The sequence below is a fragment of the Triturus cristatus genome, chromosome 7, assembly GCF_964204655.1.
Source record: "Triturus cristatus chromosome 7, aTriCri1.1, whole genome shotgun sequence".
NCBI lineage: Eukaryota > Metazoa > Chordata > Amphibia > Caudata > Salamandridae > Triturus > Triturus cristatus.
In genome coordinates, this window is record NC_140590.1 from 955,753,957 (window position 1) to 955,774,739 (window position 20,783).

The 20,783-nt window shown below is 53.2% G+C and overlaps 1 protein-coding gene across 1 annotated transcript in view; it reads left to right on the top strand.

Annotated features, from left to right (window-relative positions):
* DDX46 (DEAD-box helicase 46) overlaps positions 1–20,783 on the top strand; it is a 1,041,144-nt gene that overhangs the window by 287,510 nt on the left and 732,851 nt on the right. Inside the window, exon 9 of the mRNA XM_085617987.1 lies at positions 19,772–19,892. Within this exon, the coding sequence (XP_085474113.1) occupies positions 19,772–19,892 (121 nt within the window). The remainder of the gene's footprint in view (positions 1–19,771; positions 19,893–20,783) is intronic.

Here is a 20,783-nt window from a genome sequence, read left to right on the forward strand (position 1 = left end):
GGTGCCGGTAGGATGCCTGGGTTAAAGCCTGTACGGACTGTAGCCGACTGATGTCGGTTACGGACCATCACCGCCGGTGTCTTTACTGCTTGGGCCTCGATCACGACGCGGAGTCGTGTTCGGACTGTAAGGCCCTGACCTCGAAGGCTAGACGGGAGCAGTCCCGTAAGCTTCTCGAGATTCGCCACTCGGCTCCGCGCGCCTCTCGATCCCTGTCCAGGAGGAGGTCCAAGGATCGGTCGCGGAGCCGCAGCCGACGTCACCATCGGTCGTCGGGATCCAAGTCTTCGGGTAAGTCGAAGCATTCCAAGAAGTCCAAGAGGCGACATCGCTCTTCGGACTCCCCTCGCCGGTCGCGCGACTCGGTCGAGGGTCAGGGTGGTTCCACCCCCGCGGCTCCGGCGGAGCCGCATGCGCCGCGTCTGTCCCCATACCCTCCGGTCCCTGGGACTAACGCGACGCCGGCGGAAGTCAGTGCCTTCCTCTCGGCCATGAGGAACCTGGCTCCGCCGTCGGCGCCCGCTGGTGCGCCTTCGGGCCCCGCGGACCCGACTGGGCTGCCTTGCCAGCCGGCGGCTCCGGCCCCGGCGCCGCAAGCGCCCGAGGGACCCGTTCTCGAGTCCCCGTCGACGCCGGTCAACCTTGTCACTCCTCCACCGGCGTCGACTCCGGTTCCACCGCCGACGTCGACTCCGCTCGACGCCGTGCCCCAGTTTAGTCCCGGTCCGGGCCCGGCGCCGGTCCGGCGTCTATGGACGCCGAGATGGACGCCGAGATCGACGCCGCTAGAGACACATTTTGTCTACCGCCCGGCTCCGTTACTTTCTCCTCTACACCAGGAGTCGGATGATGGGGACTACTGGGAGGGATCCGAGGATCCTATGGCCGCTCAGGCCCAACTGTCCCAGGACTGGGCAGATGAACTGGGGGAGGCCAGTGGTCTGGATACCTCGCCAGACACTGGATTCATCTTTCCTCCGACTGTGGCTTCGGAGGAGGGTGCTGCTTTCTCCGTGGTGCTGCGCAAGGCGGCCGCAGCCCTTGGGCTCGAGCTACCTGCCGTGGCTGTGAGGACGAACGTCCTCACTGAGGTGCTTCAGTCTGCGGCAAGCTCCACTGAGCCTCTGCTGCCATTCAATGAGGCCCTCACTGACGTTCTACAGGGCACCTGGTCCAAGCCCTCCACAGTTCCTCCTGTGGACAGGAACGTTGCCAGGCGCCACCGCCCTGCTCTGGGCGACCCCCAGTTTTCTGTCCCAACACCCTACCCCTGAGAGCCTGGTTATCCAGGCCTCCACCTCCCAATCCTCTTTCCCGACCGCCCCGCCGGACCGGGATTCCAAGAGACTGGAGCAGTTTGGCAAGAAACTGTTCTCGTCCCTTAATTTGGGCCTGCGGTCTTTGAACACCGCTTGTCTCTTGGACCGTTATTCCCACTCTCTGTGGGATGCGGTGGAGGACGCGCTGCCCCTGTGTCCGGAGGAGGTCCAGACACGACTTACCCAGGCTCTGGCCGATGGGAGGGATGGCGCGCGACATGCTATATGTTGTGGGCTTGACACCACGGACTCGCTGGGTAGGGCCATTTCCACCTCAGTGGCGCTTCGACGTCACGCCTGGCTGCGGTCCACGTCGTTTTCCGGCGATGTCCAGAGCACTCTCATGGACATGCCGTTTGATGGCACTCGCCTGTTTGGCGAGAAGGCGGACAGTGCGCTGAACCGCTTTAAGGACTCCCGGGCTACGGCCAAGTCCTTGGGCCTCTCGGCTCCGCGGTCGCAATCTTCCGCTTTTCGCCCCTTTCGTGGCCAAGGAAGGGGTGCCTCCTCACGTGCGCCTAGCCACCAGCCGCAGAACCAACCTGCGTGCGGTCGCGGGCGTGGTTTCCGCCGAGGCGGATCTGGAGGACGACGAGGTCAGCCCACATCCACCCCGGCATCATCCGCCTCAAAGCCTTCCTAGTCTGAGCTTTCAGGCCCATTCCACGCCAGTGGGCGGCGGAGTTCGCCATCACCTGCTCCACTGGCGGTCCATCACATCGGACCGGTGGGTGCTGCAAATCGTCCGAAGGGGCTACTCCCTCCCCTTCGAGACGACCCCTCCAGCCATGCCACCGCAGCACCACCGTATCTCGGGGGATCATTTGCATCTTCTCCACGAGGAAGTTTCCGCCCTCTTGGCTAAGGGGGCCGTCGAGCGCGTTCCGAGTCCAGAAGTAGGTCGTGGTTGTTATTCCCACTACTTTCTGGTTCCCAAGAAGGGCAAAGGGGGCCTACGCCCTATCTTGGACCTTCGGAACGTCAATGCCTTCCTCCGGAAGGAACGGTTCAAGATGTTGACTTTGGCTCAGGTTCTAGCTGCCCTAGACCCCGGAGACTGGATGGTAGCGTTGGACTTGCAGGACGCATATTTCCACATCCCCGTCCTGCCGGCCCACCGGCGTTACCTGCGGTTCACGGTGGGCCAAAAGCACTTTCAGTTTACCGTGCTCCCCTTCGGCCTCACCAGTGCCCCTCGGGTGTTCACGAAAGTGATGGCGGTGGTCGCAGCTCATCTGCGCAGATCAGGGGTTCCAGTCTTCCCCTATCTCGACGACTGGTTGTTGAAGGCGGGCTCGCCCCAGACAGTCGTCTCCCACCTCCAGACTACGGCGGATCTCCTGCATTTGCTGGGGTTTTCCATCAACGTGCCGAAGTCACACCTGAGTCCCTCTCAGAAGCTCCTCTTCATCGGAGCGGTTCTCTATTCGGCGCAGTTCCGGGTCTATCCACTGGAACAGCGGGTCCAGGATATTCAGGCCCTGATTCCTATCTTTCGGCCTCTATCCTGGGTTTCGGTCAGGCTAGTGTTGCGGCTTCTGGGGCTGATGGCCTCCTGCATCCTACTAGTGCATCACGCCAGGCGGCGCATGCGGGCTCTGCAGTTGGACCTGAAGTTTCAGTGGGCCCAGCATCACGGCAACCTGTCCGACCATGTCTTGATCTCGGAGGGCACTGCACAGCAGTTGCGGTGGTGGCTCACGGACCGCGATTGGGTCATGGGCAGGAGCCTCTCCCTTCCCCAACCGGAGCATGTCGTAGTGACGGATGCGTCCCTCCTGGGATGGGGTGGCCATATGGGAGAGGCGGAGATCAGAGGCCTCTGGTCTCCGGCGGAGTCTCGTCTCCACATCAACCTGTTGGAGTTGAGAGCGATCCGGCTTGCACTGAAAGCCTTCCTTCCCTCTGTCAGGGGCAGTGTCGTGCAGGTGTTCACGGACAACACCACCGCCATGTGGTATTGCAACAAACAGGGCGGGGTGGGGTCGTGGACCCTTTGTCTGGCTGCGCCTCTGGACGTGGCTGGAACACCAGGGCGTCACCCTAGTGGTTCAACATCTGGCGGGCTCTCTGAACGCCAGAGCGGACGAACTCAGCCGCCGGTGCATGATGGATCACGAATGGCGTCTGAACTCCGAAGTGGCGCAAGGTCTCTTTCAGCAGTGGGGAGAGCCTTGGTTAGATCTATTCGCCACCGAAGAGAACGCGCAATGTCAGCAGTTCTGCACGTTGGAATTTCCAAGGCGGCACTCGCTCGGCGACGCTTTTCGTCACGAGTGGAGTTGCGGTCTGTTGTACGTCTTTCCGCCTATACCACTTCTGCCCAGAGTGCTGAAGAAGATCAGGCACGACCGGGCCCAAGTCATCTTGGTGGCTCCGGATTGGGCACGAAGATACTGGTATCCCGAGCTACTCAGTATGTTGACCGATCCCCCGATACGTCTGCCCCTTCGGGAGGATCTTCTGTCGCAGCAGCAAGGGACGGTCCTCCACCCGAACCTGTCCAGCCTCCACCTCCATGCGTGGAGATTGAGCGGCGGCAGTTGATGCCATTTGACTTGCCTCCTGAAGTCTGTGATATCATTCTGGCAGCCAGGCGTCCCTCCACAAAGACGGTATACGCCTGCCGGTGGAACAAATTTGTGGCATGGTGCACAGCAAAGGCTGTGGATCCCCTTTCCGTCCCTCTTTCTGAGGTTCTCCTCTTTCTTCTTTCTTTGGCCCGGCAGGGCTCTGCCCTGGGCAACCTGAAAGGTTATCTTGCTGCCATCTCTGCCTTCTTGCGGCTTCCTGATCAGCCTTCTCTTTTCAAGTCCCCTGTGGTTACACGCTTTCTAAAAGGCATTACTCACACGTTCCCTCCTGTCCCTTTTGTAATGCCTCAGTGGGACTTGAATCTGGTCTTGACATTCCTGATGTGCGCTCCCTTCGAGCCTCTTCACAATTGTCCTCTTCGTCTTCTGACTCTTAAGACTGCTTTTCTGGTAGCCATCACCTCGGCTAGACGGGTGAGTGAGCTCCAGGCTTTATCTTCAAAGCCTCCTTTTCTGTATGTTCATCCGGACAAGGTTGTCCTTCGGCCTCGTCCCTCCTTTCTTCCGAAAGTGGTGACTCCATTTCATCTTGGGCAGTCTGTCACCTTGCCCACCTTCTTTCCGCCTCCACATCCTTCCAAAGAGGAAGAGAGGCTCCACCGTCTGGACCCAAAACGTGCGCGCTCCTTTTATTTGGACCGCACAAAGCAGTTCCGGGTGGACGACCAACTTTTCGTTGGATACGTGGGTGCTAAGAAGGGGAAAGCTGTGCACAAACGGACCATCTCTCGGTGGGTCGTTTTGTGCATCAAAATTTGTTACTCTTTGGCAAAAAAGGACCCTCCTGTTGAGCTGCGCGCCCATTCTACTCGGGCCACAGCGGCTACTACTGCTTTGGGACGGGGAGTCCCTTTGCAGGACATCTGTCAGGCGGCGACGTGGGCTTCGCTACACACGTTTGCCAGGCATTATTGCCTTGACAGCCAAGTCCGGAGGGATGGCTTCTTTGGCCGTTCTGTCCTCCAGGACTTTCTGGTGTGATCTTGGTTCGCAGACCCACCACCGGGGTTGGTATTGCTTGGGTATCTATTCTAAGGTGAGGAATCTAACTAACGTGTTTCTTTCAGATGAACAAGTTACTTACCTTCGGTAACGATGTATCTGTAAGAAACATTAGTTAGTTAGATTCCTCACCGACCCACCCATCTTCCCCGTTCTGCGAACTGACATCTAGGGTTAAGGTTATCCTTTTCAGGCCCCTAGATTTTATTTTTGGCACCAGTGTCGGTCTTTGCATGGCTCTGCGTTCCTGGCGCGGAAGGCTATGTACAAGAACTGACGTCAGCGCGCGAGGGCGGCGTCTAAGTACTCCGACGACGTCGTCTAAGTACTCCGACGTCATCCCGGCGCACGACGACGCCGACGACGGACGCGGAGCCGCAGACGGCGCCTAGCGACGCGCAAGGGGTATTGCTGACGAAAAATCTTCCGGATCCAGTCTGACGCCTGGGGATATTCTAAGGTGAGGAATCTAACTAACTAATGTTTCTTACAGATACATCGTTACCGAAGGTAAGTAACTTGTTCTTCACATCCGTTATGCCTGCGGGAATGTGGGGAGGAGGTTACATTTTACCATACTATATGGCAATGTCCAAGGATTGTACCATATTGGGTAGCAGTGATGAGGACTATGTCGCAAGTAGAGGAAGTATCAGTGGTACCAGAACCCAAGAGATGCCTATTAAATATATGGGAACCCAGTGATTTAACCCACCCAGCACAGGACTGGGTAGCTCTGGGGATGATGTTCGCCAAGCGAAATATAGCAAAATTGTGGGGCTCCAGATGCTCACCCAAGCTTAATGAATGGTGCAATGACATGGACGGAGCAATGTTTGCAGAAAAAGCGGCAAATGTCAACTGAGGCTGTCCCCAGAAATGGGGGAAAGTGTGGGGAGCGTGGAACAAGTACAGGGGCTGTTCGAGGCATGTGGGCTGCTGAATTCATATCTGTGCATAGATCGCCCCCTAGTGTTGGGTCCGGATGATTGCACATTGTTGTCCTGGAAGAGTCTTCGAAGTATCACGAGATAGGTGGCTCCTCCCCTGGACTACAGTGCGCATGGGCATCCTCTCCATCCGTAGATAGTTTTTTTCCGCCATTGGGTTCGGATGTGCTTATCTTAGCTCAAGTTAGGAAAACTTTATTTAAGGCCAAAAGCCTTTAGGTATCGTCGGTACTGTTCCCGTTCGGTATCAACCAATTTCTTTAGTGCTTTAGCACCTTCTTCCAGCTTTTCGGATCCGCTTGGTCCGAACATCGAACTTCGATCGACGATGGAATCGAGGACTCCCTTCAAAAGATGTCCTTTATGCCACGCGAAATACCCACACATCGACGTCCACCCGGTATGCAACAAATGTCTCTCACCGGATCACGATGAGTCGAAATGTATGGCCTGTGCCCGGTTCCGCTTGAAGAAGACTCTCCGGAATCGACGGGCAGCGAGATTGGAGGCGCAGCAATCGTCGCCTGCCCCGGCCAACATCTTTAGCACCGAAGACGAGGACGCAGAGAGCGTAGAAGACGTAGACTCCAGCCCCGCTTCCGAACACGACTCACGATCGGAAGACGACGATGATTTGATCTTTCAGGGAGAAGTCGTCGTCTAAGAGGTAGGAGACTACGATGAGGCCCTTGGGGCCAAGGAAGATGGCTCCAGCGAAGAGCTAGGCCAACCCGTCGATACGAAGGCCGAAAAAATAAGCCGTCATAAGGCTCAGGTCGAGGGATCGCCTACGGGCCTTACCCAAGATCAATCTCACGGTTATTCGGCCCCGCCTCCAGGCCCGGCCTCGAGCATTTCACAAGAGCCATTATTATTGAAGATTCCCTTCAGCGAAACCGAAACCGTCCATCGCACCAGTTCCTTCGAAACCGAAAGTGAAACTGGTTGCGATCGGCTCGAAGGCCTCGAAGCCCTCCACTCCTTCGACGCCGGCAAAGGTCATCGGCTCCGAACGCGCAAAAAGGGATTTCGGTGCAGAGCTCACCGCAGCGGATACGGGTGCCGAGCCGAAGAAGAAGGCCCTCGGTCCCCACAAGGCGCCTCGGCCTCTGGCACCGAACATTACGGCCCAAACCACCAAAGTCAAGGTGGCCAACCCGTCTGCGTCGACGTCGAAGACGGCGGCGCCTGCCAAGTCATCGACTCCAACGAGCGTCGATACCTCCCTTCGGATCGACGACCCAATGACTGCAAAGAAGTTGGATGCCGCTTCGACGCCTACCTCCAAGGTGCCGATGGGTTCCAAGGCGCCATCTGCATTCACCGTGCAACAGGTCTCAGCATCGTTGCAACGCATCAGAGAACGGGCAACCCTCCACTCTACGTCGGGTCCCGACACGCACACGGCTGCGAAATCACACTCGGCGCCGGTGAACATCACGTTTGGGTTGCCGCCACCCAACGGCGCCGAAACTGTTCGAGATTCGGACACGTGTCCGCCAAACACAGTCCCCATCCACTGGACAAACGGATATCGAGCCTTCACAGGCACAATTTATCGACGCCGACACTGGTAGGTTGATGCTCCGCAAGCGGAAAATCACGCCAGAGAGGGAATTGGACTCCTACAAAATTCCTCTCAAACACAAATTACCGGCAGGATCAGGGCCAGTGCTTCATGAACACTTTCAACCCTTCCATCAGGATCCACCGTCCTTTTCTCCTACGTATTCAGAGGCAGACGCAGGAGAGGACTATGTAGGGGATGATACCACCTACCCTGGGGATATCGATCCTGATGATCACCTGCAAGACCCAGATCAGGCATGGGATGACCCCACCGACTAGGGTACCGCACCAGATACCCATGACACGCAGCTTTATAACATAAAGACATCTCCCACAGAGGACACTGCTGCCTTTAATGCCCTCATAGAACAGGCTGCTGCCAATCATGGAGTAGAACTCCATTCTGACACTGTCGAAGAAGACTTCTTGGTGGACACTTTCGCCTCTTATGAAAAAACTGTCAAAACTCTGCCCATGTTAAAAGGAGTTCTAAAACCTGCAAAAGACATTTTTAAAGAAACAACCAGGGCACGGGTGCTAAACCCCAGAATCGAAAAGAAATACAAGCCTGCACCCGGAGACCCTATGTACATTAGGGGTCAGTTACCTTTAGACTCCATGGTTGTTGCTAATGCTCGCAAATGAGCCCACTCACAAACAACGGGTGATGCTCCTCCCCCAGACAAGGAGTCCAAAGTGCTGGAGACATCAGGCAAACGGATTGCAGCGCAAGCAGCAAACATCTGGCGCATTGCCAACACACAGGCACTCCTGGCCCGTTATGATAGGTCCCACTACGACACACTAGAATCACTGCTACAACATTTGCCAGATGTATATAAAGAGGCAGCGGAGCTCCTTATCAGAGAGGGACAACTCCTTACCAATGCATCCATCAAGTGCGCACTGGATGCAGCCGACACTGCGGCGAGGGCAATCAACACAAGCGTCATGTTGAGGAGGCACGCATGGTTGAGAATCTCAGGCTTCAGGCCTGAGATTCAGAACAATATCTTAAATCAACCGGTCAACCCAGACTATTTATTTGGCCCTGAAGTTGACACTACCCTCGAAAAAATTAAGAAAGACACTGACACTGCGAAATCAATGGGGGCTCTGCAGACGCAGCAGTTTCGTAGTGGCTCCTTTCGTCGCCCCGGGAATAGAGGAGCAGCTAGAGGTCAGGGGTCACAGCAGCAGTACACTAAAGGGGGCACACAAAGTAACTATGATAAAACCACCAGAGGTGGATATCGTGGATCCAGCACCAAAGGCAGAGGACGTGGGTACGGCAACACCAGGTCCTCCCCCAAAAACAAACAGTGACGCCCTCTCCCTGCCCCCCCGACCACATAACACCTGTCGGGGGGAGACTCCAACAGTTCCTGTCAGTCTGGAAAACCATCACCACAGACAGGTGGGTCAGGGACATTATCCAGCACGGTTACTGTCTCGAATTAACGTCCACTCACCCCAACATACCGCCAAAGCACCCTCCGATGTCCGTAGAGCACTTGGCATTATTGCAGCAGGAAATGCTAAGTATGCTGCAAAAAGGTAAAATAGAGGTCGTGCCCGTCAACCAACAGGGGACAGGGGTGTATTCTCTGTACTTCTTAATCCCAAAAAAGGACGGTTCGCTCAGACCTATACTAGACCTGAGACCCCTCAACCACTACATTCTCTCAGAGCATTTCCATATGCTGACCCTACAGCAAGTTCTACCGCTCCTCAGTCAGGGAGACTTCCTAGCCACACTGGACTTGAAAGATGCGTATTTCCACATACCCATACACCCATCACACAGGAAATATCTCAGGTTCACTATCCAGGGGCATTACTATCAGTTCAAAGTTCTCCCCTTCGGAGTAACAGCACCCAGGGTCTTTACCAAGTGCCTAGCAACAGTGGCTGCACAACTACGGAGACAACACATTCACGTCTTCCCTTACCTGGACGACTGGCTTGTTCAGGCAAAGTCAGCCCAGCAATGTGCCAGCCACATGTCCCTCACCATTCACCTTCTTCACAGTCTGGGATTCTCACTAAATTACCCAAAATCACATCTCCAACCTGCACACGTACGACAGTACATGGGCGTGACCATAAACACTCTGGCAGCCACAGCTCAGCCAAATTTAGTGAGGATCAACAGCATGCAACTGCTGATCTCAAAGTTCAAACCTCAACACTCCCTTCCTGCGCGAGTGTTCATGCAGTTGATAGGCATGATGGCCTCCTGCATTTTCATAGTCCCGCACGCGACACTACATATGCGCCCGCTTCAGGAGTGCTTAGCACGTCAATGGAATCAGGCTCACGGACAATTAAAAGACCTAGTGTTGGTGAGCGGTCGGGCATACAACTCTCTGCATTGGTGGAATCCACAAAACCTTTGCAAGGGCCGACCGTTCCAAGAGCCTGTTCCACAAATAATACTGACGGCGGACGCCTCTCTCCAGGGTTGTGGAGCTCATGTACTCACTTACACAGTGCAGGGACTATGGACAACGCATCAAAAGAAGATGCACATCAACGTTCTGGAACTGATGGCAATCTTCCTAGCCATGAAAGCATTCAAAGTACACTTGTACAACAAAGTCGTGTTGATCCGGACGGACAACATGACTGCCATGTACTACATACAGAAGCAGGGAGGAACACACTCTCCACAGTTGTCTCATCTGGCTCAGAGCATGTGGAAGTGGGCCATTCAGAGGAACATATTCCTCAGGGCGGAACACCTCCCCGGCAAGGACAACCAGATGGCGGATCTGCTCAGCAGACACAGCCACCAGATGCACGAGTGGGAGCTACACCCATCAGTACTCCAACCGTACTTCCAACAGTGGGGTCATCCAGAGATAGACCTATTCGCCGAAAACGCAAAATGCCAAAGCTTTGCCGCCAGGTTCCCACATCCGCAGTCCAAGGGCAATGCGATATGGATGACCTGGTCCGGCAGATTTGCGTACGCTTTTCCCCCAGCGCCATTGATACCGCTAGTGGCACGCAAACTGCGACAACACTCGCTGACACTCATCCTAGTTGCTCCCACATGGGCGCGCCAACCATGGTACACCACCTTTCTAGAACTTTCCGTGGTGCCGCATCAAAGGCTGCGGATCAAACCCGCACTTTTAACGAAGAACCATGGCGAAATTCAGCACCCAGATCCGCAACAGCTGAACCTGGCGATCTGGCTCCTGAAGTCTTAGAGTTTGGCTACCTAAACCTGCCACCTGACTGTATGGATATCATCAAAGAGGCCAGGAGACCCACGACCAGAGCTTGCTATGCGGCTAAATGGAAGAGGTTTGTCATTTACTGCAACAACAAAGACATTAACCCGCTGGACGCATCCATTCAAAACATCATCTGTTACCTCTTACACTTATACCCATGGAATCTGGCATACAGCTCCATACGTATACATTCAACCGCGATAGCAGCCTATCTTCAAAACAGGCAGCACCTCTCTCTTTTCAGTGCCTGCCATCAAAGCCTTCTTGGAGGGACTCAAACGAGTGATTCCCCCGAGACACCCACCGGCACCAGTGTGGAACCTCAATGTGGTCCTCACCTGATTAATGGGTCCACCTTTTGAACCTCTCCATTCATGTGAGATTCAATTCCTCACCTGGAAAGTAGCTTTCTTAGTGGCAATCACTTCGTTAAGAAGAGTTAGTGAACTCCAGGCACTAACCGTTCAAGAGCCATTCATACAGGTTCACGCAAACAGAGTTGTACTACGTACCAACCCCAAATTCATGCCTAAAGTGATATCGCAGTTCCACATGAATCAGACTATTGAACTGCCTGTTTTCTTTCCAAATCCACAAAATGTCGCAGAGAGAATGCTCCATACACTAGATGTAAAGAGGGCCCTCATGTACTATATAGACGGAACTAAGGACTTTAGGAAAACAAAACAGCTTTTCGTTGCCTTTTCTCCACAACACAAGGGCAACGCCACTTGCAAAGCAGGGATAGCCAGATGGATCGTTAAATGTATTCAAATTTGCTATCAAAAAGCTAAACGCACATTAACGATTCCCCCACGAGCCCACTCAACACGAAAGTTAGGGGCGTCCATGGCTTTTCTAGGAAACATTCCTTTGCAGGAAATATGTAGTTCTGTAGTAGGGGATCTCTGTGTATAGTCATAATCTAGTGAATAGTCCCGCCCATGTGCGTGGACCCCGGAACAATAAAAAATAATCTCTAAAAGGTGACAAATCATGCAGACCTGCATACACCTTTAAGAGAGAATTTAATTTAAAGACAGATAATGCAGCCTATACCCACAGGCTACACTGTCCAGTACTTCAACTAGAATTCCACCAACATCCACAAACAGCACTGCCTGTCTAGTTTTTCTCCACATAGGAAAAAAAAAAAAACCCCTGCCTCTACCAGCAAAAGCCTCTGGAATGATAGAGAGGAAGGAGTGGACAGACAAGCCCCATAGGCTGCCATTATGTGGCTTAGAACAGGATACTGTGCCTTTAAGAAAACTTTCCAGATTTCCAGAACTTTTCCCAGTATCCCAGAATGCCCAGCAGGTCCCATTTACTTTCAGTTCTTTTTTCCGGCTCCTGCTAGCAGGACCCTGGAGCATTGAGCTCTCCCCTTTTCAAGGGTTTATTGGAGTTTTTTGTCAATTTGTCACTTTTTCAAGTGCTTAGTAGCTGGTACTGTCAACATGCCTGGCTTGTTCGACAAGTGCCCGAAATGTGGGAGAAAGAAGGCTAAAACTGATCCTCACGAGGTGTGTATAGGTTGCCTTCCCCAGTCCCACGTGCCTGAAGACTGTGATATCTGCCACTCGTTCTCAGCCAGGACCCTGAGGGACAGAATGAAAATCAGGCTTCAAGTTCTGGAGGAGAGAAGGCTGAAGGCACCAGGTGGGTCTGGAGGGGCTGATTTGGCCCATACTGAGGCCTCTGGGGGGCTCCCCAGGGGCAGGAAGACCAGTAAGCGCTCCCACTCCCCGTCGACGTCGAGGGCGTCGACGGCGACGTCGAGGAGGATGACCACCATCTGTTCGCCGTCTCCCCAGGGCTCTGGGGAGAAGCGGCGTCGACGGTCGACGTCGAGGGACCTGAATAGGCCGCCGTCGACTACATCGGCGACGGCGCCGTCCAGCAGTCGGCGTCGAGATCGGACCCGGCGTTGGCGCTCGCCGTCGAGGGGAGATCGCCGTTCGCCGTCGCTGTAGAGGAGACGGTCGACGTCGCCGTCGAAGAGGAGATCGACGTCGAGACGCTCGAGGTCAAGAAGATCGCCGCCGAGGCGCAGATCGCCGCCGAGGCGCAGATCGCCGCCGAGGCGCAGATCGCCGCCGAGGCGCAGGTCGCCGCCGAGGCGCAGGTCGCCGACGAGGCGCAGGTCGCCGTCGAGACGAAGATCGACGTCGAGGCGAAGGTGGACGTCTAGGCGAAGGTCGACGTCGAGGAAGAGAGCGTCACCGGGATCGGTGTACTCTGTGGTGTATACGCCTCCTCGGATGCCTACGTCACCGCCTCCTCTCCCACCACCTCCGACTCTGCCTCCACCACCACCGCCAACACCACCGCCACCACCGCCTCCACAGCCGCGGACACTGCCTCCGCCGCCCCCACCTCGGTCGTTGCCACGCACTCCAGTGGGGCTGCCGGCGGTTCCCCCGCGGTCGGTTTCCCTTCCGAGGTACCCGACTCCGCCGCAGGGGACTCCGAAGCCACGACGCCCGCGGTCGCCGGGACCGGCTAGACCGGCGGGCAGACCGAAGCTGAAGAGGTCGTGCTCCCGCTCTCTCAGGAGGAGAAGATCACTGAGCCATGGACGGTCATCGTCGGACTCAGGACGACGCCGTAGGAGGCACAGGTCCAGGTCGCACACGCGATCCTCGACCAGAGACTTTTCCCCGACGCTGTCGGACTCGCCGAGGACTAGGGTGTCTCCGGTGGACGATTTGGTCTCTTTCCAAGAGGTGCTGTTGAGAGGGGCAGCAAAGTTGGGTATCACGGTGACGGTTCCAACACCCACGACGTCCGTGATATTCGAGACACTTCATAAGAAACATCTGTCTTGCCCTCTACTGCCTCTTGTACCAGGACTGGTGGAACCCGCGTTGGAGCTGTTCCTCACTCCCGCGGTGACTAAGGCCGCCCCCTCCAGGCTCATGAAAAAGTATAGGGCCCCGGAGTCGGACCCTACCTTTTTGAGGGTGGACCCGAAGCCGGATTCGGTCATAGTGACGGCGGCGAGGAAACAACATGCGACCGCCCCTTCATCGACGGTCCCGCCTGACAAAGAAAGCCGCTGGCTGGATTCTGCGGGCAGGAAGGTGTGTGGGACCGCCGCCACCACCATGAAGGCGGCGAGTGCAGGGGCTTTGTTGGTCCGTTACGACCGGGCCCTGTGGGAGTCCCTGCAGCAGTATGCGGACCTGCTGCCCCGGGACAAGAAGGAGGACTTCTTGGAAACAGTGCGCGAAGGCATGCTGGTTTCTAACCAGGTGATCGGCGCAGCGGCGGCTGTATCCTTGTTGGCCGCCCACGCCTACTGTCATGGCGTCCACCAGAGGCGGCATTCGTGGCTGCGCCTGACGTCCCTCAAGCCAGAGGCGCAGCAAAGAGTGGCCAACCTGCGTTCTCGGGGGAAACCCTGTTCGGGAAACATGCGGATGATGAGATGGCCCGCATGAAGGCGGAGGCGGAAACCCTGACGGCCGTCGGGTTGGAGAAGGCCGAGAAGAAGAAGCGCCCGTTCCAGAGGTGGTTCGGGTCTTCGGGCAGACGGCGTGGGCAGGGTTCGGGACAGCAGCAGCAACAACAGCAGCAGTTCCGCAAGCCCTTCCAGAAGCGCCAGAGGGGTAGAGGAGGCCAGCAGGCTACTACCACTACCAAGGGCCCGGCCGGGTCTCGGCCCTGAGCGGCTACTTCCCCCTCAACCGTTACCCACTCCAGTGGGGGGAAGCATTCAATTTTTTCCAGCAGAGTGGAGAAAAATTACTCAGGACAAGTGGGTGCTGAATATTGTTTGCAATGGATACAGTCTTCGGTTTATCAGCCCGCCTCCAGCGATTCCGCCGGTCAGCTCTCAATTCCAGCTGAGAGATCTCCAGGCGGAGGCAGACATCTTGTTGAAAAAAAAGGTGGTAGAAGAGGTACCTCTGTCTCAAAGGGGAAGAGGTCTGTACTCTCGGTTCTTCCTCGTTCGCAAGAAGGACAAGAAAGAGTTCAGGCCCATTCTGGATTTGCGACAGGCAAACAAATGGATTCGCAGAGAGAAGTTTCGCATGCTATCGTTGCACCAGATTTACCCTCAGCTGCAACGGGGAGACTGGCTCTGTGCCATAGATCTACAGGATGCGTACTTCCATGTGCCCATAGCACGGAAGCACAGGAAGTTCCTGCGATTCCAAGTCGGCGCCAATCACTATCAATACACAGTACTGCCATTCGGGCTAAAATCTGCGCCCAGGACTTTTTCAAAGTGCATGGCGGTGGTGGCGGCACACCTGCGGAGGAACAAGGTGTTTGTCTACCCGTATCTGGACGATTGGCTGATCAAGGCTTCATCCTTCTCGGAAGCGCAAGATCACTTCCGATGGACGTGCGCTCTCTTGCACAAGCTGGGGTTACACGTCAACATGTCCAAATCGGTCACGACTCCGGTCCAGTGCATAAAGTACCTGGGGGCCTCCATCGATACGCGGTCAGCAAGCGTGTCTCCTTCGGAGGAGAGATTGTTATCACTCCTTCGGAAGGCTCAGGACCTCAGGACGGCTCCATCGACGACAGTGAGGAAGGTGTCTTCTCTACTGGGATCGATGGCCTCCTGTATCTTCCTCACGCCTCACGCACGGCTACACATGAGACCACTGCAGGAGTGCTTGGAGGATCAGTGGGATCAGAGGACAGGCTCTTGGGACGACAAGATACGACTGTCGCTGCATGCTCTTCAGTCTCTGAAGTGGTGGTGTTCGGCGGAAAACCTCCTCAAGGGGGTTTCCTTCCACAAGGACATTCCCACGACGAGTGTAGTGACGGATGCTTCTCTCCAGGGCTGGAGAGCGCATTCCGGGGACTTGCAGATTCAACGAAAGTGGTCTCCTTTGGAATCGACGTACCACATCAATTTCCTGGAACTCAGATCTGTCTTCCTGGCACTGAAGGCCTTCCTTCCGTCCTTCCAGACCAACTCGCTGCTGATACAGACGGACAATACAACCACGATGTATTACCTCAACAAGCAGGGGGGGTCGAGATCGCGCACTCTGTCGCAGGAGGCGCAGGCGATCTGGCGCTGGCTGCTGGCCCGAGGACTGACTATTACGGCCACGCATCTGCCAGGGGTGCAGAATGCTCAGGCGGACGCCTTGAGCAGGCTGATTCAGGAAAACCACGAATGGGTCATAAACGACGAAGTACTAGGAGAAGTCTTCGCAAGGTGGGGGACTCCAGACGTAGATCTGTTCGCCACCGCCGAAAACAGCAAATGCCGAGACTTCGCATCCAGGTACTACCAGCGGGGGACGCTGGGGAATGCGCTATGGATCGATTGGTCGAACAGCTTTCTGTACGCTTTTCCACCCATTCCCCTGATTCCGGCGGTGCTCATCAAGCTGTCCCAGTCCAGGGCGCGGATGATCCTGATCGCCCCGGAGTGGCCCAGGCAGTGGTGGTTCACGGACCTTCTTCACCGGTCTCTCCTTCCTCACATGCGGTTGCCGTGCAGGCCGGACCTTCTCACGAAGTTCGGGGGGCGGATGGTGCACCCCAACCTCTCGTCTTTGAGTTTGGCGGCATGGCTCCTGAAATAGTGCAATATGGCCATCTGAATCTACCAGACGATTGTATGGACATACTGAAGGAGTCTAAGCGACCTTCCACTAGGACGTCCTATGCCTATAAGTGGAAGAGGTTCTGTATCTGGTGTAAGTCCAAGAACTTTGATCCGACAACATGTAAGGAAGATGTCATCCTTCCATACCTTTTACATCTGGCGCAGTCTGGCCTTAATTTCCATTCCATTAAGGTTCATCTGGCTGCTTTGACTGCTTACAGGAAATGCCCTTCACAGACTTCCTTCTTTCAGATCCCTGTGGTCAAGGATTTTTTGGAAGGCTTGAAGAAAGTGTTTCCTCCCGTCAGACTTCCCTCGCCTTCCTGGGACTTGAATGTGGTGCTGTCCAGACTGATGAAGGAGCCTTTTGAACCCATTCACAAGGCTTCATTGCAGCACCTATCCTGGAAGGCGGCGTTCCTAGTGGCCATTACATCGGCCCGCAGGGTGAGTGAACTTCAGGCATTATGTTGTCAAGAACCTTATACTGTATTTCAAGCTACTAAGGTTGTGATGCGTACTCACCCTAAATTTCTTCCTAAGGTTATCTCTGATTTTCATGTCAACCAGACCATAACTTTACCTACGTTCTTTCAGAATCCCTCTTCGCCAGCGGAAAGGTCTCTCCATTCCCTGGATGTTCGGAGGGTGTTGAAATTTTATCTGGATAAGACCAAGGATATTCGTAGGTCGGACCAATTGTTTGTGAATTATGGATCAGTCAGGACTGGTCTTGCGACCTCTAAGCAGTCCATTTCTAGGTGGATTGTGTCCTGCATACAATTGTGTTATCAAAAGGCTGATAAGACCTTAGGGGGTAAACCTAAGGCTCATTCCACCAGGGGCAAGGCTGCCACGACGGCTTTGCTGCGTAATGTTCCTATTGCGGAAATCTGCAAGGCGGCCACTTGGAAGTTTGTCCATACCTTTGCTGCGCATTACTGTCTGGACTCGGATGCCAGGGCAGATGCTCAGGTTGGGCAGGCTTCGCTGCGAAATTTGTTCGCACAGTAGTGGGTTTGTCTTGTTTGTTCTCCACCGCTGCTGTTGTGTGGGGATGGGCTTGCCATTCTATTCACTAGATTATGACTATACACAGAGATCCCCTACTACAGAAGGAGTAGTTTCTTTTCTGTAACTCCAGTTCTGTAGTAGGGGTATCTCTGTTATAGTCATAAGCGCCCGCCCTCCTCCCCGGTGGAGAGATATTTATTCATATGTAGAATGCTACAGGTCTGGCGTGCTACGCCTTCAAAAAGAACTAAAAGTAAATGGGACCTGCTGGGCATTCTGGGATACTGGGGAAAGTTCTGGAAATCTGGAAAGTTTTCTTTAAGGCACAGTATCCTGTTCTAAGCCACATAATGGCAGCCTACGGGGCTTGTCTGTCCACTCCTTCCTCTCTATCATTCCAGAGGCTTTTGCTGGTAGAGGCAGGGTTTTTTTTTTTTCCTATGTGGAGAAAAACTAGACAGGCAGTGCTGTTTGTGGATGTTGGTGGAATTCTTGTTGAAGTACTGGACAGTGTAGCCTGTGGGTATAGGCTGCATTATCTGTCTTTAAATTAAATTCTCTCTTAAAGGTGTATGCAGGTCTGCATGATTTGTCACCTTTTAGAGATTATTTTTTATTGCTCCGGGGTCCACGCACATGGGCGGGACTATTCACTAGATTATGACTATAACAGAGATACCCCTACTACAGAACTGGAGTTACAGAAAAGAAACTACTCCAGCAGCCACATGGTCCACTATACATACATTTACCAAACACTACTGTGTAGATGTACACTCAAAACAGCAGGCAGCTGTAGGACAGGCTTTTCTCAAAACTCGTTTTCAGACTGCTGCAGCTGGCACGGGCAGCCACCGCTAATGGAGGGACTGCTATATAATCTATGCACAGATATGAATTCAGCAGCCCACATGCCTTGAACTGAATATGCTACTTACCAGTATGCATCTGTTCTTGGCATGTAGGGCTGCTGACATTCACATCTCCCACCCTCCTCCCCGGCGCCTGTGGCGGCTGCAGCACTCAGAATTACTGTATAGCATGGTCATCAGTTACTGTATCTGCTCCATCACTGCCACAATGGCGAAAAACAATCTAAGGATGGAGAGGATGCCCATGCGCACTGTAGTCCAGGGGAGGAGCCACCTATCTCGTGATACTTCGAAGACTCTTCCAGGACAACAATGTGCAATCATCCGGACCCAACACTAGGCGGCGATCTATGCACAGATATGAATGTCAGCAGCCCTACATGCCAAGAGCAGATGCATACTGGTAAGTAGCATATTCAATATCTGTGATCCACCTGGGCTGCCGACTGAAGAGATTTCTGATTAAGGGGGGGGGGGGGGATGAAACTGAATGTATAGATTATTAAAAGAGATCTCTCTTGTATTGTATCTAACAAGTAAGTGCAACATGTTGAAGGAATCAGTTCCAGCTGACAGCAATGAGTGCCTAGATTTTATTTGGATTTTATTATGCCCTGAACTTAATAAACAAGATTTTGAAAAAAAGAAGCATTTAAAACCGAAATTTTACTATTTAATCATTTCTGTGTTTCTGTTGCAACAAGATTTTAAAAAAGTGTTTTCACTTTTGTGCATAGTTTAATATTACACAGATTTGACATTCAAAGGTTGCCCCAATTTCCCCCAAATCAAATAATGTTTGTCTTCCGAAAAATGTGATGAAGTGGTTGACATCTGTATTCTTTTCTTCACCGCATCATATCATTATACCAGTTTTGAGAACCTCCACTCTAAATTGACTTCTAAAATAGACCTGCATTTCTTAATTTTAGTGTTTATCTTCTTTTAGTTAAATGTTTTAATGCATGCAGTGTTAATGTTGAGAACAGTAATGGCTAAATGCACTTGCTTGTAAGAATATTGGTTAATTAAACAAGTCCCAAATCCATTACTTGCCGTGAGTGTAAATGTCTAGATCTATTTTTGGTTGTCAGTTTAATGAGGCTTTGGTCATTGAATGATTTTCTAGGTTTGCATACTTATTGTAAATACATATGTTGTGTTTAATTCATAACCTTTAAAATTATTGATGAATATTTAAATGTATTTTTACTTTGCTAACATGCTGTTGTGAATGTTTTTGATTTCTTTTTTTGTTTTTCTTTGTATCAAATACATTCTAACAAAAATAACTTTGTGGCAGACATAATGCTACATATCTAGCACTTGCTTTGTAATTCGCTCAACCATGTTCCCTCAAAATGTCATATTTTGTAAGTTGCCAACTTCACTTATCACAATCTGAGGATCGAGTTTTAAATCAGGTGGCATTGCTGTATGCAAGCTTTACGAAAAGAAACCGTTCATATAATGGAGGGGTTCCATGAATATATTTCCAGGGGTTACCTACTTAAGTATGTGTTTGAGACTAACAAACTCAATCGAATCATTTTATGAAATTATTTAGTATAATTCAAAAGTTCCATTATGTTTATAGAATTTTTTCTTCTTCCCAGAGGTGAATACCTACCGGCTTGAGCTGGAGGGAATCACGGTCAAAGGAAAGGGCTGCCCCAAACCCATCAAACACTGGGTTCAGTGTGGCATTTCAATGAAAATTTTGGCTTCTCTGAAAAAGTGAGTATATTTTTTTTCCAAGTTTCGCAATGTTTCCTCATTTTGAGGGATGATGCTGCAATTTCCTGTACGGCAGAGCACCTGGTTTTGCAGACCCGCTCAGGTCAGTGGGGTCGGAAATATACCATATCTGAGAGACTTTGTGGTTACAGATGCTGAAACTGTAATTAGACTTTCTTTATTAGTGTAGCACTCCATGTCCCAGGAATGTATGTGGGTCAATAGTTGCAGACCCGCAGTTCTGGTCTGCAAAAGGAAGTGGCCAGTGGACTTGTGCTGCTAGGCAGAAACACAGCTCCTTGCGTATGAACTCCTTACAACACAGACAGTTGAGCAGCCAAAAGAAAAGGACCAAGAGTAGTGCAGAGCTAACAAGGGGAAGACGCCCACTGACTTGGCCCCAGCCCTACAGGCCTGTCTCTCCTCGAACTTGCTCCTGCGAAATACCGGCATGTCCAGTAGCCAGCAACCTCAAAAACCCCGGAGGACCTGCCTGCCTTCACTTCCCAGACTGTTTCTCCCGTGAACACCGGACATGTTTAAACTGCAGCTTCTGGTGCCGGCCTGAGACTGCGAATCCAGCCCACTCTGCACCTTCCGAACCCGGCCCAAGCTAGAGTTGAAAAACACCACGAGGAGGTCCCCCGGCGATCCTGACCCAAGGTCCCGGAGGTTCTCCATTGAAAACAGGCCCCCGACCTCAGAACAGCACCCTGCAACCGGCCGCCCTAGTGCCGCTGAGGGTGCACCTTTGGTGCTACTCTGGTCCCCAACTTGCCCTGAGCTTAACCCTAGGAGCTTTGCTCCCACAACCCAGTGACCTGCTTGCCAGCAGCCACCAACCGGAGACCCCCTATCCCCCATTGGATAACATTGGGCCTCAACACTCTG